This window comes from Saimiri boliviensis, chromosome 17 (assembly GCF_048565385.1).
Source record: "Saimiri boliviensis isolate mSaiBol1 chromosome 17, mSaiBol1.pri, whole genome shotgun sequence".
NCBI classification, from domain to species: domain Eukaryota; kingdom Metazoa; phylum Chordata; class Mammalia; order Primates; family Cebidae; genus Saimiri; species Saimiri boliviensis.
Window position 1 is genome coordinate 11,658,243 of NC_133465.1, and position 19,421 is coordinate 11,677,663.

The window sequence follows — 19,421 nt, forward strand, 5'->3', positions numbered from 1 at the left end:
AGCTCTCTGTTTTTCTGTTATTGGTGTATAGGAATGCTTGTGATTTCTGCACATTGATTTTGTATCCTGAGACTTTGCTGAAGTTGCTTATTTACTTAAGGAGATTTTGGGCTGAGATGATGGGGTCGTCTAAATATTCACTTACGTCGTCTGCAAACAGAGACAATTTTGACTTCCTCTTTTCCTAATTAAATACCCTTTATTTCTTTTTCTTGCCTGATTTATTGGCTAGAACTTCCAATACTGTATTGAATAGGAATGGTGAGAGAGGGCATCCTTGTCTAGTGCCTGCAGAGGCACTGCTGGGCTGCCACAGGCTCAGTCCAGGTGTTATGTAAGCTTCCTCTGGCTTTTGTTTACACAGGTAAGATCAGCTATGGCAGACACCCTTCCCTCCTACCGAGCTCAATCATCCCAGGTAGAGCTCAAACTGATGTGCTGGCTGTGAAACTCTCAAGTGAGTTTACTGGTCTCTCTCAAGTTTGCTGATCTTTGTGGGATTGGGCCCACCAAGCCATATCACCTGTTTCCCTGCTTTCAGCTCCCCCTCTTTCTGGGGAATGGAGAGTTCTGTCCTGCAGGCGCTCTCGGTACTGGTCCAAAACATCCACCCAGATCTGTGCCGACAACCTGCAGTGCCGGCTGGAGCTTCCATTCAGATCTGTGCTCGTAATTCGCAGCACTTTTCAGGCTGGTGGGGATCTCCTTGTCTGTGGTTGCAAAGGTGATGGGAGAAGCACAGTACAGTATCTGAACCGGAGTACTGGAGGGGAAGAGTCCCTGATCCTCCATCCAGTTGCACTTCCTGGGTGGGGCAGCTCCCTGCCCTGCCTCAGTTTGCCTTCCTTGGGCTACACCCACTTTCCAACCAGTCCCATTGAAATGAATCTCGTAACTTGGTTGGAAATATGGGGTCACTCACCTTCTGTGTTGCTCTCGCTGGAACTGCACTCTGGAGCTGTTCCTATTTGGCCATCTTGGTGGAAAACGTACATAAGAATATTTTTGAAATGGGTTCTCACTCTGTCACCCAGACTGGAGCACTGTGACAGGATCTTGGCTCACTGCATGCTCCACCTCCGAGTTTCAAGTGATCCTCCCACCTCTGCTTCCCAAGTAGCTGGGACTACAGGTACACACCACCATGCCCAGCTAATTTTTTTGTACCTTTTTTTTGTAGAGATGGGGTTTTACCTTGTTGCCCAGGCTGGTTTCAAGCTCCTGAGCTCAAGTGATCCACCTGGGTTGGCCTCAGAAAGTACTGGGATTACAGGCATGAGCCGATATGCCCAGCCTACATTTGTATGTGAAGTGTAATAAGAAGCCTTGGAAGATTTTAAGGAGAGGCATAGAATGAGCAGATGTCTATTTTTAGGAGAGGACTTTTCTGTGTGTTATGTAGAGAATCTAGAGAGTCGATGGAAGTGGGTAAGGAGTGGAAGCAGGAAGCTTGGTCCTCCTGCTGCAGCAGGTCAGATGAGGGATGGTGGCAGTACTCCTGAGAAGTGGCAGGACAGATGGAGAAGAGTGGGTGGATGTGAAATGAAGCTTGCAGATTGTCCTGATGGGCCTTGCTGATGGTAGGGAGGATAAGATAAAGAGAGGGATAAAGGCTCTAGAACTGAGGAAGCAATGACTGGAGGGGAAATGGTGTATGTGGAGGGTTTCAGGAATAATGTTTTCTTTTGGCCATTTTTATTGGTTAAATTGTACCCCCATAAAAGATATGTTGAAGTCTGAATTTGCGGAACCTGTAAATGTAACTGTGCTCGAGATCAGGATTTTGGCAGATGTAATCAAGTTAAGATGAGGTCATACCGAATTAGGGTGGACTTTAATCCATATGATTAGGATTTATGGTGATGAGAAGAACTGAATGGAGAGAGGGACAAACAGACCTACAGGACAGACAAGGAGGGACTGAGGAAAAATTGTGAGGCAAAGAAAGTTACTGTCAGCAACTCTTTTGACATTTCATAAAGCAAAACAGTAGAGAAATGGGACAGTGACTGGGGCTGAGGGAATGGGGTGAAGGGAGAATGGTACATGTAAAGTCATAAGAGTCGAGAAGTTTCAGTATGAATGAGCCCGTTGAGGGAGAGAAATTGACGACTGAGGAGGAGAGGAAGAATTTCAGGAGCTAAGTCCTTGAGAAGATGAAAAGGGATAGGAACAAGGACATTTGGCTACTTTCATAGCAGGGAGGATAGAGAAAGGGGATGATGGTAAATTCCCTGTAAACAACAGAGTTCCTTTCCTACGAGGCAAGGTCACGAGTTGAAGGGCACAGAGAACAGAGGACACTGGAGGTTTCAGGAACCAGGAGAAACTGTAAAAGACATTTGGGAATTGGAAGAACCAACATCCCAGGGAAAGAAAGCACAATTCCCAAGAGGTGAGGGGCCCTCTGAGACTTGCAATTCTGAATTCTCAAAGATCCTGGGCAGTCACAATGATATTGCTGAACACATCCCAGGCACTGTTCTAGGCCCTTTACATCTAAAGTCCCACAGCTACTAGATGTAGGTGGTGGGCTTTCACCGCTGGTGGTTTTGCTGAGTGACAACAGTGGAATGAGATGGAGACTGAAGGTGCTTATAAAGATGAACCATGCCAACACAACTGGATAAGGAGGCAAGGAAGGCTCAGGGTGTAACAGTCTGCAAGGGAAATCACCTTCCTGCTGGGTGTTACATTCTGAAAAATAGTTTAGCCCTTCAAATGTTACCCCTCCCCAATTGTTTATTTTGCTCTGGGTTGGAAAGGTCTCTCTTAGGTGCTTGGGAAGAGGTGTGGTCCTTTGAGCAGATGCTGGCCAGGACATTTGGCTACTCCCCCACCTAGAGTTCTTATAGTTCCATCATCTTCCCAAAGCTGAATTAATCTAACCCCAAGTCACTCACGTGGCTCACTTTTCCAAAAAATCAGAGGCAATAGATGACAAAATGCCACAAGGCACTCTATACATGTGATTACACTTGGACAATACAGTACAAGACTCAGTATGTCCAATCAAAATTCTGTCTCCGAGCCAAAGACATGGTCTAACCCACACAAGCATGACATTTCCCAGCATATCAGGAGCAAGACAGGGAACACACAATCACAGAGGAACCAGTGCAGGCAGGCGCGAGATGGAGTACTTCCTTCTTGAGGTGAGATGAGCTGGGTTTCAGTGTTTTCTTCTACTACATTTTTGTTAGTGGGTCTATTTTTTTCCAAAGCACATTCATGAAAATTGCAGGGAGTGACCTAAACCATGACATTACCAGGATGAGCATTGACATTCTCCAGAAGTAGGGGTAGAGAAGAGTCCTTCCTGGAGCTCTGAATAATTTTGGACCTAAGACTCTTTCTTGTCTTTCTCCCTGGAGTATTTTGAAATATTCAGTATGCTTGAGGAGGTTTGCTCTTCTGGTAGTAATACTAGTAGTAATGATAGTAACCACTTATTGAATAACTGTAAGGTGCACTGTGCTTTATATGAATTATTGTTTTTTGTTGTTGTTTGTTTGTTTGAGATGGAGTGTTGCTCTGTTGCCCAGGCTGGAGTGCAATGGTGCAATCTCGGCTCACTGCAACCTCCACCTCCTGGGTTCAAGCGATTCTCCTGCCTCAGCCTCCCGAGTAGCTGGGATTACAGGTGCGTATCACCATGCCTGGCTAATTTTTGTATTTTTAGTAGAGACAGGGTTTCACCATGTTGGTCAGGCTGGTCTAGAACTCCTGACATCATGATCCAACCACCTCTGCCTCCTGAAGTGCTGGGATATAGGTGTGAGCCACTGTACCAAGCCAAACTATTGTATTTAATTTAATCTTCATCCCTTCTGTGTGAGCCAGGCACCATTCCCATTTTACAGATGAGGATAACTTGGAAAGCATGAATGGTTCATTCAGAGCCACGATGCTGGTGTCAGAACCAGGTAGACTTATTGGAAGCCTATGCTCTTATCACCTCTATGTTACTGAGATATGCCTGGGATCATTTGGCACTTCAGGCTTAGCTTTCTTTTTGGAAATATGGTATAACGAAAGGAACTCCCAGCATAGAAAGACAGGGAATTTAGAGTCCATCCTAAATCACGCTTAGTCACTCTGTGACTTTGTGTAATTATTTAACCTCTCTGAGACTTAACTCCTGCAAAATAGAGAATGCCAATATTTTCTTCACACATTTTTCTCTAGATGCTAAAAGGCATTCATCACCAACGTCTCAGTCCAAAGGCACATGATAAAATTATATAAGACGGTGACAGTTTCTCAGGATCAGTTAGTTAAAACTCATTAATTTGGATGCAGTCATAGGAAGCTCAGTGTTTTTGCAGAATGTGAGAAGAAGTCAAGAAACAGAGGAAAGCAGGTCTCAGTTACCCCATGGGCTAACACACTGTACATCTGCAGGGTGACAAGAAGAACCTGACAGTTCCTTTATTTCTTAATAGAGCCATGAGGCCTAACCTGTATTCTCATAAGACACTGGGTACAAAGAAAGAGTTGTTCTTCCCTGCAGAGCACCCACATCGCTTGCCTCCTCTACCTGGCTCTTTTCAAGGCCCCTCTTGGCCAGGATCCTGCTTATGACAATGCAACAGCTCTGGGATACTGACTGTAGTCAGAGACAAGAATTTGGTTAGACTCTGGGCATCTTTCCAAGGGGAGTGCAGCCAGCAGGAGAAAATAAATGGCGAGCTGGAGTCCCCTGAAATAGAACTCAGCCTTTGCGTTGTTTTCTCCAACACAGAAGACCGTGGGCTGCTAGGTGCGTTGGAAAGTGCCCAGGGCTGGGAAGTCAAAGACACTGACTTTAGTCCCCACCTCCACGACCTTGGACTGTTCGCTATCCCTCCCTAGCTCCAGGTTCCTCATCAGCAAATAGAGGGGCCAGAAAAGGTGACCTTGAACACTCCTTAAGTTGCAAATTTCTCTGACTTTTTCTCGATGGCCGGGAGTAGGCAGAGGGTTTAGCCCTCCTAAAACTTCTGAAGATCACCATCACTGAGCACTCCTCTCCCTCATCCCTGTGGTCAATAATTAGGATACATGAGAGTATGGTTTTCAAACACTGTATTTTTGTGTGTGGGGGGCTGTTATTTTTTTTATTATACTTTAAGTTCTGGGACACATGTGCAGAACGTGCAAGTTTGCTACATAGTTATACACGTGCCATGGTGGTTTGCTGCACCCATCAACCGTCATCTACATTAGGGATTTCTCCTAATGCTGTCCCTCCCCTAGTTCCCCACCCCTCAACAGGCCCTGGTGCATGATGTTCCCCTCTCTGTTTCCATGAAACACTGTACTTTTAAGCCATGGAACTTTTTAAAGAAAAAAAAAATCTTACCCAAAAGCCTATATAATATACAGGAGACCCCAAAGTGGAGCTCTTTAATTGCAGTGGGTGAGTTGACCTACAGTTTGCCCTTGACCCTCACCTTCTTTGCTCTTGGCCTCAGCTGGAGACATATTTATGTTTTTGTTTGGTTTTGGTTTCAAACACAGAGCGCCACTTTAAAAACAAAATCCAAACCAACAAAACTGTGATTTGGAGGACATTTATTTGAATGGAAAGAGGTTTGCTTACGAACTACTTTCGGTAGGATTCACCCACTCACTGGATGACTGTCAAGCTACGGTCTACGTTCTTAGTCCCCAGCCTCATCTTTCCGGTGTCCTGATGCTTCCATATCTGATGAGATCTTCTGCTTCCTCTTAGGGCAGGGGATAGGGTGAAAGCAGCATCTCGGAAGTCAGGAGTGTGGGGTTCTGTTTCTGAGACTATCTGCCTTTGTGACCTTGAGAATGCCACTACTCACCCTCTTTGGGTTTTCTTTAGTCCAGTGAGAGTGTTGGGCAAGGTGGTCCCTGAACGGTTCTGACAGGCTGGAATGGTTTATCCTGAGCCTTCCCAGCTGCGGACATCTTGCATTCACCAGATGGACTAAGCAGTTGGTGAAGGTCCCCATTGTCTCCCCGAGCTGCAGTGTAGACAGAGGGAAGACAACCAGAGATGAGATCTTTGGGGTGCCCAGAGTATTTGCCAACAGCTCTGCTAACTCTGCACAGACTCTGGAGGACACAGTCTGCATGGGCTTGTATGAGCAAGCACTAGAATTGTCACATGAAATAACACATTCCCAGTCACTGCTCTGCGGAGGTTTTTGCACTAGCTAGCTAAGTGTCAGTGCAATCTGCAGTTAGACCTGACCTGCCCCAGTTTACCTCAGTAAGAGTGAGCTCAGAAGCTGCTTTATAAGTTTAGCAAAAAGTTACTGCAGAGAGGAACACAGGTCTCCTGGCTCCCAACCCTCTTCTCATTGTATAGTCAGGGTTGTGTTCTTGGGAAATAGAAGGAGCCGTGGGGCTTCCTTGGGGAAAGAGCCCTCAGGCCAGAGAGCAAACCCTGGGCTCTCTCCAGCTCCCTTTTCCCTTGACTCTTTCTGGCCTGAGGTCAGCTTGGTGCATATACAGTGTAAGAGGAGCCCAGGGAGTTACATAGGGAAGAGGGAAACTGTGGTCTTAATGCAAAGAGCAGCTCCCATTTATTGAGGGCTTATTTGTGCAGAGTATTAGACGAAGCACTTTATACACAGAATCTCATTTAATCCTCACTGCCCTCCTGTGAGGTTAGGTATTAGTATCTGTGTTTGATAAATGGCCTTTGTCATTTACACAAGGAAAAGTGGCCCCTCTCATTTCCTGGCCCTTGTACTTCTTTTTATAAAATAACATTATTAGGTTTTTTTGTTTTCAAATTAAAAAATACAAAGAGGAAAAAAAATGGCCCATGAGCCCACTTTGTAATCCCAGATATACTTTAAATATTACAAAAATTAAAATTATGCATGTTTAGAATATTCAAACATTAAAGAATATAATAAAAATCAAAGGCAAATGTCTCCCTCCCATCAGCCCCACCACTCTCCTCAAAGGAAAGAAAGTTTTAGTAGATTGTGATTATTTCCAGAAAAAAATTATTGTTTGTATAAATCATCCTATCTGGAACGAACCTATAGATGTTCTCTTTGTATGCATTATTTTTATTGTTATTTGTGTAAAAGAGGTCATACCTAAGCATCACTCTGAGTCTTGCATTTTCGTTGTTGTTTTTTCAACTTTCTGTATCTTGGAAACCTTCCCACATCAGCACATACAGCTCTGCCTCCTTCTTTTTAACAGCTGCATAGTATTCCATCATGTGCGTTGGATTCTAGTTTAGTAAGTCCCTCACTGGCAGAAATTATTTGCAATCAGTCCTGCACTGTCTATCCTGGTTGATATATTACGGAAAATCTTGAGAGCATGTATGAAAGGTAAATTTCTAGCAGCAGGAAAATAGGTCAAAGGCATGCCCTTCAAATTGGCACTACCAATTTTTACTCCTACCCAGTGGTAAAATGAGGAGCCCATTCTCCTGGCACTGGGTATCATCAGATTCTTTGGTTTTGCCAAATCGATTGGTTTTCTAAAAAGCTACCTTATATTCGATTTGCATTTTCTTAGTTGACCATATTTTTATATATCCATTGGCCTTTCAAGACATTTTCTTTCTGTGTGTGGTGGGGTACTACCTATTGGACTTTTTTTTTTTTAAGTTTTTTGTGTATTTTTTCTAGTTATTATTTGTTTGTACTCGTGTCTTATTATTGATATTATAGAGTTTTTTGTAAACAAAAGGAAAAGGCCTTTACCCTGTGTATTGAAAATATGTCCCTGGGGTTTATATGTGTTTTGCCTTTTGTCTGAGGTATAGTTTTCCATAGGGAAGTTCCAGCAACGCATGGTTTCACAGCAGGACCTAAGCACCATTCAGCCTCCGTCTCAGCTTGTCAGAGGCCAGCTCTGTGCCTGTTCTGAGGGCACATTATCAAGCAGGTTCTAAAGATGGAGAATTGTTCCCCCATCCCTCAAGCTACTTTTGGTTTTATTTCATGACCACAGTGTATTTTTATTACCTTGTTTGCACACCAGATTTTCTAGAGCAACTCCAGTATCATTTAACTTTATTTCTGTCAATAAAGATAACTCGTTAAATGTTTAAACATGTGTAATCTAGTTTGCCAATCTTTTCTTAATGAATTTGGGATTTGTGTACTGCTTGAAGATTACAGATAAATACAGTCATGTTTTTAGAATTCTAGAGTTTTATTTATTTCTTGGTGGATTTTGTCATCAGGTCTTTTTTTATTCTCCCCGCATTGGTGACTCGTGGGTATTTTAGTCCTTGAGTTCTTAAAACTGGACACTCTGTGTGGCCTTTATTCTTAAAGGATAATTTGGCAATGAATAAAACCCTCAGGTAACAGCCACTTAACCAAAACCCACCAATCAGTCTAACCATCTATCTATCCATCTATCCATCCATCATATCTAGACTGTAAACAAATAAATAAAAACAAATAATTGTTTAATTGTCAAGCAAGTCTCTGGCTACCCAGCATAGGAAATGGAACTGAGAAGTACTTTTTATACTTTTCCTCAATTACATTTTTCTACTTACCTACAGAATTATCTGTTATATTAAAATCTCTGTCATTTCACTGAATTTCATTGTATCTGTGTAGTACTACATGTGCACACTTCCTTAAACAACATAACGTGTTAGGTTGCATATTTTAAAACTCTCTATGTGTTATGTCTTCCTGTTTTTCTTGTTTGCTTTGTGCCTTCATCATTATGACTGAGAACCATCCATGCTGATGTTTAGAGCTCTGGTTCATTTAGTTTCATTACATTTCATTTGTATTGTATTGTACATCGTGTGAGTACACCACTATTTAGGACTTTTCTCTGGCTGGGAAGATAGATGCTTTTCCTTAATTTGTCTCTATTATAAACTGTATTGCAATGAACATGCTGGCCTATCTCCTTATGCACGTGTGAGAATTTATCTCAGGTATATATCTAGAGGTAGAATGGCCAGTTCCGTGCTATAGCCACATCAGCTTTACCAGCCATTGCCAAAGTTATTTTCAAAGCAGTTGAACTGATTTATACTCCCACCAGAAGGGTACATGAGTTCTTGTTTCTGCTTATTCATGTTGGTAGGTTCAGGCATTTTAATCTTTGCTAGACTATTGAGTGTGAAATGATACCTCATTATGGTTTTTATTTGAATGTCCCTGATTACTTGTGAGATTGAATACTACTTTATGTGTATTTGCCCTTCGGGTTTTCTCTCCTTTGAGTTGCCTATGCATTTCTTTTCCCTGTGTTTTTTTCTATTGGGTTGTTTACTTTCTTATTAATGTGAAGTTATTTACATGCTCTAGAAAGTAATGTAAATATACATTTTTCAGTCTCTGACTTGTAGTTTCATGATGGCTTTTGATATATCACAGTTTAACATTTTTTTTTAATTTCTCTCTAGTTTGTGACTTTGAGTCTGGTTTAAAACTTCTTACTCTGAGATCATTAACATATTCTTTCTGATTCTTATCTGACAATTTTTAATGTTTCACTTTTTTATATTTAGGTTCTTAGTCCTTGACTTGATTTCTGTGTATGTGTTTTTCTGTATATTTGTGTGTATGTTTACGCTTGTGTATTTTTCCCAGTTATTCTACCCCCATTGAGTGAAAAGTCTGGACTTTTTTCTGAAGAGAGCTTTTCTGTTTTCCCTTCTTTTCATTATTTTCAGTGAATTTTTAGATGGAGAAATGGAATCAAAACATCTTCATTCAAAAATAATAGCAGGCTTTTATCTTAAATAATACTAGTAGTACTTAAACAGTACTAGTACTTGATACTAAAGACAATGCTAGTACTTTAGTAGTAGTACTAGTAGTACTTAAATTCTACTAGTACTGTTCTAAATGCTTTATGTATTCATATATTTATGATATATATAATTTATATTGTATGTAACACATATAAGATGAATTTTATATATTAACTCATTTAACTTTCTCAAAAACCCTATGAAATGGGCATCAACATTGTTTTCTTTTTGCATTTGAGGACACAGACACATAGAGATTTGAATCTTGTCAATCATGTTCCAGATAGAGTATTCCTCCACCAGTACATTGTCCACCTCCACAAAAATGAAAGACTCAAAATTCTTGAAAACGCTGCACTTTCTATAGGTTTTGTGTTTCATGATGTTGGCTGGAGTTTTCTCCTTTATTTTTTAAAATGACATTTCACCAGGGTATATCTAGATATTGGTCCCTTTTAATGCATAGTCTGGTATTTGATTAATTCTTTTGATCTAAAAACTAAAGTCTTCCATCTGTTCAGAAAAAAAAAAACTATTAACTTTTAATTATTGCTTCTGAATTCTCCCTTCTGTGTCTCCTCTGGGAGTCTTATTTTAAATAGCTATGACTCCTAAAGTTGTCCTCTGTGCCCTGTCTTTTCTCCCACAGTTTTTATCTCTTTGCCCTTCCCCTCTCAGTACCCAGTGCCTTTCTCTCATTGGACTCTGCTTTATAAGTTTCCTTCTGTATCCATTCTGTAGTCCAGATCAGCATCCCCAGGCCAACTGTCCTGACCAGTTTGTTTCCCTCGCATGGCTGTGGGTCTAATCTCACAGATGCAAAATTCTGTTAAGTCTTAACAGAGATCACCATTTGGATATTATCTCCTTTCTTCCCCTGCTTGTCTTGCAGCAAATCTCTTCCACAGAGAAACTTTCCCTCTGCTTGCTTGCTTGCTTATCAGAGCCAGCAGCGCCACACACTCCAGGAGCCCAGCCTCAGTCCTCTCTTTGGCTTGAATATGCCTCCTGCCTGAGGACAGTTGTCCCTTGGTGCTGTCTCTAGGACTTCTGAATTCTGCTGAGATTCAGGAAAGGCATGGAGTTCCGACAGGAGGTCGAGGCAGCCTGGACAGTGACTCAGCTAAAATAAAATCTCTGTTGCTTTAGGGAAGGTTGTCAATGGTGAAGGTGAGGGGGCAGTGACAGAACCAGATGTATAGACATCACCAGGATGCTGATTTGCACCATTCAGTTCAGCAGGTGGTAGAAGGCGTGCTCTGAAACCTGAAGCCACCTTTGCCCCTGGCTGTGGACACACTGTGTGTTTGTCTGTTCTGTGATGTGGAAGTGCTCATGCCTCACGGAACTTTTGCTTACTTGTGTTCAGAGCTGTGCTGGATTTATATGGACGTTTCTCTTGAATTTCAATTTGGTCAAAGTTTGCCGTCTTTTGTCCTCTTACCCTGATAGACCGCAGAAGGGCAGAGACTGTAGGACAGGGAAGGGGGTGGTTCTTTGTGTTAAGCTGACGAATCCCGTGATACCCACTCATATCATCAACCCATTAACTCTATGCATCACCAAGGCAAAGAGGCACTGACTCCCCTCTCTTCTCTCTGCCTGCATGGGGCTTCGCTTTTAACCACCCTTCTTCGCTTCATGCGTCCCTTGTTCATGTTAAACTTTGGAGGCTACAGAGAATGCAGATCATTCTAGACCTCGACCCTGGGTCCAGCGGAAGACTGACCTGTCACTGATCCAAACATAGTGGTTCATGAAGAGTTGTCCTTGGACCAAATAGCATTATCAGCATCATCTGGGAACTTGTTAGGAGTGGAAATTGTCAGGTCTCTCCTCTGACCTACTAAATCCAGGACCCTGGAACCGGAACCCAGTGATCTGGGTCACCCAGGAAAGTGTGCTGCATGCTCAGCTTTGAGAACCACAGCTCAGACAAAAGTTGAAACTATCATTGTGATTTCTCCACCTCAGCCTCATGAGCAGCTTTCCCAAAAAGTGTCCCAAGGGATGGCTTAGAAAAACTAAAAGCTCCATAGAGAGTTCAGTGATCACACCCTTACAAGAAGTCCCTAGACTTCTTATGCAGCTTTTCATTTCATTTAACTAAACATTTTCCAAACTGATTTGACCAAAGAATTCTTTATTCCTTTCAAATGCTCTTGGTGCTGCCTCCTTAGGCCTCATCATCTTTTTGTTTTTCCCCCCAACTGGAAACCTCAGTACTTCTGAGCTTCGGTTTTTGTGAACTTGGATGTCACCAAGTGAAATTCTCCAGACCTAATATTTCTACTGTGTCTTGCTCATTGTCCCAGAGAACAGTCATAACTATACTTGTTTAGGCCGCAGAGGTGAGGTGGTCAGGGTGGCAGTGTAGAAAGTTCATGAACTTTGAAGGTAGCTAGGCCTGCTTTGAAACCAGAATCTACCACCACTTAGCTCCATGAACTTGGGAAAGTGACCATTTTTCACATGGTTCTTGTGAGGAGTAAATGAAGCTAGGTGCACCCACTGGATTGAGCATGAGATTTGGAGTCAGAACACTTGGATGTGAGGACCTCTGTTTTTCCATCAGAAAATGGGATAATAATAATAACTCATAATAATAACTCATAATAATCAGCAACTTACCACACAGTACTGACTACAATTTTAAGTAATGCATATATGTGAAAGATCTTTGTAAACTACAAAATGCTATAAAACGTAGCTATTATTAGCAAAGACTTGGAACCAACCCAAATGCCCATCAATGATAGACTGGATAAAGAAACTGTGGCACATACACACCATGGAATACTCTGCAGCCATAAAAAAGGATGAGGTCACATCCTTTGCAGGGGCACAGATGAAGCTGAAAATCATCATTCTCAGCAAACTAACACAAGAACAGGAAACCAAACACCACATGTTCGCACTCATAAGTAGGAGTTGAACAATGAGAACACATGGACACAGGGAGGGGAACATTACACACGAGGGCCTGTCAGTAGGGAGGGACTAGGGGTGGGATAGCAATAAGAGAAATACCTAATGTAGATGACAGGGTGATGGATGCAGCAAACCACCATGGCAAGTGTATAACTATGGAACAAACCTACACGTTCTGCACATGTACCCCAGAAGTTAAAGTATAATAATAATAAAATTAGCTATTATTATGTCAAAAGAAAAAAAGCCATGTTTTCAGAGACTGTTTCTCTGCCTAATTCTTAGTAAGTGATCCAGAAATTTCAGTTCCCTTCTGACGAGCGTCATCCACTGAGCACCAGAGCAAGGCTTAGCCCTGAGGGACCTCATTCCAGCTGACAGATAAGAATGATTTGTAAATGACACCGTAGTCATTCTATGTTCCATCTTCCTCAGTATTGATTTGCTTATCAATGATGTTATTTACAAGGAGCACAAAAATAAACCAGTCCAGATTCTACAGGATGTATCACAGGTTCTGAATTAATGCAGTCCAAATTTATGAGGGTTCTGAATTGTTTCTTCCTTTTCTTAGTCTTCTGTTAGTGGTGGGGGTGGGGAGGAAGTGACAGAGTTACAGAAGGGTCCCAGCTCTCCCTGGGGGTGGTAACAAACCCTTCCACACACCCCTAACTGCCCCCTTCTTCTCCTGATGAAGATGCATTTCTCCAGGTACTGGAGTTCAGTTTCAGGAACTGTCATATGGCCTAGGAGCTGAGCAGAAGCCTTAGTTCAGTTCTAATAAATCTATTCTATAAAAGTAAAGGTTGTGGCCACAGTATTTTACAGCAAGAGTCCTCCTCCTGGAAAGCTGTGTGCCCTGAGGGAGGAGGTAATTTATTCCAGAAGGGAGGGCGTGAGGGAAACAGTGGCAAAATTCTCCTGTTCCTGATGCACTAAGACGTCGCTTCTCAGAGTGTGGTCCCCAGAACAGCAGTATCAGTGTCACCAGGGGACTTGGTAGAAGTGCAGACTCTTGAGCCCTATCCTGGATCTTCTGAATCAGAAACTCTGGGAGTTGGGCCCAGCATCTGTTTTAAGCTTTCCTGGCTATGCTGATGCATGCTTAGGTTTGAGATGTGGGATAAGGAGGAGGGAAGTGGAGCCAGACTCCACTCTTCGGAGAAGGACTGCTGAAGCCCTGAACATAAATAGTAGGTAGAGCTCGGCACCTAAGAGATATTCACTGAAGCCGCCTGAATAAACTGAACTTAGGTGTTCCTCCATTTACACGAAGGCAGTGGTTCTCATCTCTGGTGGCGCATTAGAATCACTAGAGAGCTCTTCAAAAATATCCCTGACTAAGCCCGGACCCCACCCAACTGAATCAGAATCTCTGGAGTTGAGTCTGAGGGTCTGCATTTTATTTTTAATTTTGCTTTAAGTTTCAAGATACGTGTACAGAACGTGCAGGTTTGTTACATGGGCATACACGTGCCATGGTGGTTTGCTGTATCCATCAACCCGTCATCTAGATTTTAGGCCCCACCTGCATTAGCTGTTTGTCCTAATGCTCTCCTTCTCCTTGCCCTCTGAACCCTGATTCCAGCACGCACCCAGAGTTGCCATCTACTCATTCAGAGAGTGGCCCACTCCAAAAAAAAAATTGTGATTTATGTTGTCTTTGTATTTTCATAAAATTTTTCATTAGGATTTTATTTTACCTATCTGTATGAGACAAACTACATATTCATACAGAAAAACACTTGGAAATATGGAAAAGCTGAAAAGATGGAAGAAATAGCACTTGTGTTCCTACCGTCCAAAGACATTTGTCAATACGTTGGTGTGCTTTTTTTCGATCTGTGCATGTGCACACACACACATAAACCAGTTTGAATTTTTACAGCACTGTGATTCTATTTAATGAACCATTTCTGTCAACTTTTTAACTTAACATTATATCTGAAGTCATTCTGTGCATTGTTATACCTACGATTTTTAATACACTCTTGTGGTAACGTGAAAGAAATGGGTTTTCTCCATTTTCACAGGTACATACTTTAGGAGGGAATTTAGGCAGGCCTTTCTTTCTTTACTACAATGTCAGATTTCAAGCGTACTGAAAAACTCTATTTTGAATGTCAGAAGTGGAATGTTAACATATTTCTCTTTGCATTTCTATTCACAACTCTAACCCACCCTTCGTCTTTTCCTCCCCTCAAACCCACAGGTAGATATCTGCATTAGGCAAGCAGGGAATAATGTCTATTGCGGAAAGTCAAGGAAGCAGAGCACGTACATATTTTCTGAGTATTTTGTAACCACCATTCTCTTTGTCAGCCTCAGCTGATGTCAGATTTCTCTGAAGTAACAAGCTGTAGTCCCATAGGTTGTGGTATGATTCATAAACATTAGAAAGATCAAACAAACGAAAAATGCGTGAAAGAGACAGAGGGAAGGTGAGATGAAGGAAAGAGCGGTAGGTCAAATGGACTAAGGTTCTGGTGTACCTTGTGCTCAGCCGGAAATGCCAAAATCAAGTCATGCGTCTCCTTTGCTCTTCTCTACTTTCAATGTAATGTTCCCAGGACTTTGTTCTTTGTTGCACAGTTTTATATACATATATGTGTATATACACTAATATATGTGTATATATTAGTATATATACTAATTTCTAATATATGTGTATATATTCGTATATATACTAATATGTATACTAGTATGTATAATATGTATATATAATTATATATATGTATATATGTATATATGTATATATATTCAGTAATATATATTTTTTCATATATAATATATATCATATATATATATATGTATGTGTGTGTATATATATTCTTGACTGCCTCCGCCTTCCAACTTGGCTGCTGGTTTGAAACCATGCATTCCGTCACTGTCGGGTGAGATGCAGCTGAGCTTGTCTTCCATGTTCGTGTCGTGGATGTGCCAGGTAATTCTGCCCCATCTTCTTGCAGGGCATTATGGGAAGGATGCTTACCGAAGTGGAGGACCTGATCTCCATAACTTCATCTCGTCTGGATTTGTCACGTTAGGAAGAGGACACACCAAGGGTACAGTGGAAACCATTTTTTACTAAAATACAGAGGTTGCCTAGGGAACCCCCATCTGAAATGAGAAGAAGGTGTGGAGGCCAGAGGCTGGTCCAGGATGGGAATGAGTGGGGTGGTTCCATGGCAGCTTGTCCTGGTGACATGCGTGGCTTCTGACAGGAGTTACCAGGAGGTCACAGGTGTGACTTTAGAGGGCAATAGACTTCCAAGAGACACCTCTCCCGCTCCACCCATGGAGGGGAGCAGGACACAGATGCCGACGGCTCCCTATGGGAGGGGACCACTGAGAGTGTGGTGGAAAACACTGCCGGTGGGTGGATGTAGCAACATTTGCAATGTGTGTGTTCGCCTCTTGGCTATTACTCCTTTTCCTTTTGAAAGCTACATCTTATAAACTGATGTCAACATTCTGTACTGTCGTATCTAAGTCAGTGTGCATGTGGAGAGTTTCAGCATCCTAAGTGAGTCTCTGTAAACATTCGATGATGTGGACGGGAAGGTAGAGGTTATGCAGACCTCTGAGCCTCAAGATGAAAGCTCACCTAGAGTTTCTGCTGAGCTGCTTTACGGCCTAGCTGACAGCTTGCAGAGCATCTGTGCAGGGGGCATGGACTCCTCCTCAATTCTGTCTTTTGTTTAAACAAGGTCCTACGAGTGTTGTGAGTGTTCTGTCACATCAGGAGTCACTGGATCCCTCACTCCTTTGATGACCGTTCCAATATCTGTGTGCTGTTATAGACCAAATGTGAATTCTGTTGTAGGGATAGTGTATTCCTGTCTTCCTCTGAGATATGTGTCTTGTGTGAGTAAACAAGGAACTGTGCAATATTTTCTTACAGTCCATGCACCTACTTTTTAAATTTCCCTATGTGATGTTTGTTCATCCTATAGAGAAAAAAATATCTGTATCTGTGTATGTATTTTCTGTTGTCTCTATTTGTGTCCAAATAAAGTTTATTGAGGATACAGGTGGCATTTGTGGCTACTGAGAGTTGCAGAATCAAATTGGGACCAGCTGTCTCCAGAATGGGAAATGGGCTGCACAGTTAGTCACTGAAAGATACATTCTGGGCCATAGTCTATCAACTCAGACCCGGGATTGCCGCTCCCCACATCATCCACTTTGTGATTATGACCTAGCACTGCGAAACAATTTACTCTCAAACTTAGCATCTTAAAAAACAATAATAAACATCTGTAATCTCACATAATCCCTGCTGGGTTAAGAACTTGAGTGCTTTGGGCTTGGAGTCTCTTGAGGTTGCCATCACCACCAGGCAGGGCTGCATCCTCTGAAGGCTTGACTAGGGCTGGAGGATCTGCCTCCAAGACGCTTCACTCACATGGTGCTGGATGTTAGCAAGAAGCTTCACTTCCTCCCCATGATGTTTCTCCCTGGATAGCTGAGTGGCTTCGCTGCATGGTGCCTGGATTTTCTCAGGGTGGGTAATCTGAGAAAGAGAAAGACAGAAGAAGACACAGCGTCTTTCATGACCAATCCTATTGGTTGCACACCATTATTTTTGCAATATCCGATTCTGAATGCGTGGGAACTACACGGAGGTATGAATACCAGGAGCCAAGGACCAGTTTGGAGGCCAGCTCCCACAACCCGACAATCCTTAAAGCAAAGGTGGAAATGTGGATTTCCAAACAGAAGACAGCAATTCTTAGGAAGGTTTCTCCACTGCAGTAATTCACCACCCTTTCCCCTACCCCTTACCCTTATAGGTGATCCAACCCAAAACACCCAACACTTCACCCAGCAGAACTCTTTATGCATATTATAAATAAGATGGCTTTGGGTTCATGCATTCTGTCAACTGAGGCCTGCTAGGTGCTAAGCAATATTTAGAAGATAGGGAGTTTATGGAGCTCCTTACGGAACTCACATTCCACTGGGGTAAACAGACAAATTATTTACAGGAAGTGCAAGGAGAAAAATTAAAGCAAGCAGCAGGGAGCGCAGCGGCAGGAAGCTGCTCTTGCCAGGGAAGGCCTTTCCAATTAGTTGGGAATTGGGGAAGTACAAAGGAGGCCAGTGTGAGTACAGCAGGATAGAAGAGGACAAGAGTGGAAAGAGAGAGGAGCCAAGCTACGGGGGGCCAGATCATGCATTTATCCAACAGTGGACTTAAGGCTGCTTCCAAATGAACTGGACTCTATCACAGCCACCTAAGTGATTCCCAGTCCCCACCTGTCCTTTCGGTCACTGCTGCTGGGGACATCCAGGAGACCCTTCCCTGCCCATGACTGTGTCTGATGCTCCTTACCTCCCATCTTAACTCGTTCTGTGGCACCACCTGCCCCTCCTGTGCATGTACTGCCTGTCCTCCCCATTCACTATTGGTGCCAGATTTTCCTTCCCATTCCCTTCAAGCCGAGACTTCTGATGCCTTCTCTTTCCAGGAATGTATCTTGTGTGTATTTCCCTATTTAGAGAATAGGCAAAGTTTCAGGAGCAAAGAATCTGGGTTAGAGGATGGTGGGGGTGATGGTGGGTGCAGGAAGACTTTGGAAATGGAGATTCTCTTTTTTAGACAGAGAGAAAGACAGGGTCTCGCTCTGTTCCCCAGGCTGGAGTGCCGTGGCACAATCATAGCTCACTATAACTTCAAACTCCCAGGCTCAAGTGATCCTTCCATTTCAGCCTCTTGAGTAGCTGGGACTACAGGCACATGCCCCCATGCCCAGCTAATTTAATTTTTTTTTTAATTTTTGTAGAAACAGGGTCTCACTTACGTTGCCCAGGCTGGTCTCAAACTCCTGGCCTCAAGAGATCCTCCCGCCTTCACCTCCCAAAGTGCTGGATTTATGGGATTGAGTCACTGCACCTGGCCTGAACTTCCCTTCTAACATCAGGGACTCTTTAGTCTTCTGGACAGCTTGGATCTCTGGAAAAGGGCAGGGAACCATCCTCTCTTCCTTCAGCGCAGACTAAGTTCAACTCTAAGTGCTAGCTCTAAGCAGCTGGTCCCATATTAATATCCCAGGGAAGGGAATAATTGAAAAACATCGAATGTGGGGTCATTTTCATTTGTATGTGTTTAATTCTCTTTGTTTTCTTTATCCTTTGTTTCAACTCCAGCGACTCCCTTCCTGGATCCTCTTTCTTTATTCCTTTTTCCTCACTCATCCGGCATTTTCCTTAGGCCTCCTGGTGGCACCTGGCCACTGCATAGCCCCATTTTGGCTCTCAGGACTAAATGAGTAGCCAACACCTGCTTTGTAAGGTAATTCCATTGCCCTTCTGGCCTGGATCACTGAATTTATTGTGTATTTCTAATCAGACTCTGATTATCCAGGAGCCAAGTATGGATGACCCCTGTTCTAAAGAAGGGTGGGAGTCTTCATCGGAATCTTAGTTGACATCATGACATCAGTCCTGTCAGTTTTTTTTTTTTTTTTTTTTGAGACAGAGTCTACCTCTGTTGCCCAGGCTGGAGTGCAGTAGCACCATCTCAGCCCACTGCATCCTCCGCCTCCTGGGTTCAAGCGATTCTCCTGCCTCAGCCTCCCAAGTAGCTGGGACTACAGGCATGTGCCACCATGCCTGGCTAATTTTTGTATTTTCAGTAGAGACGGAGTTTTACCATGCTGGCCAAGCTGATCTCGAACTTCTGACCTCAGGTGATTCACCCACCTCAGCCTCCCAAAGTGCTGGGATTACAGGCGTGAGCCACCATGCCCGGCCTTGCCAGTCC

The 19,421-nt window shown here is 42.9% G+C and overlaps 1 protein-coding gene across 3 annotated transcripts in view; it reads left to right on the forward strand.

Annotated features, from left to right (window-relative positions):
• The window catches only part of SHISA6 (shisa family member 6), a 335,080-nt gene that overhangs the window by 124,016 nt on the left and 191,643 nt on the right, over positions 1-19,421 (forward strand). For 2 of the 3 annotated variants that reach the window (XM_010339860.3, XM_039476346.2), the window contains exon 3: positions 15,622-15,717. The exons of the other annotated variant lie outside the window; for it this stretch is intronic. In XM_010339860.3, coding sequence (XP_010338162.3) covers positions 15,622-15,717 — 96 coding nt within the window. The remainder of the gene's footprint in view (positions 1-15,621; positions 15,718-19,421) is intronic. 3 annotated transcript variants of the gene reach the window in all.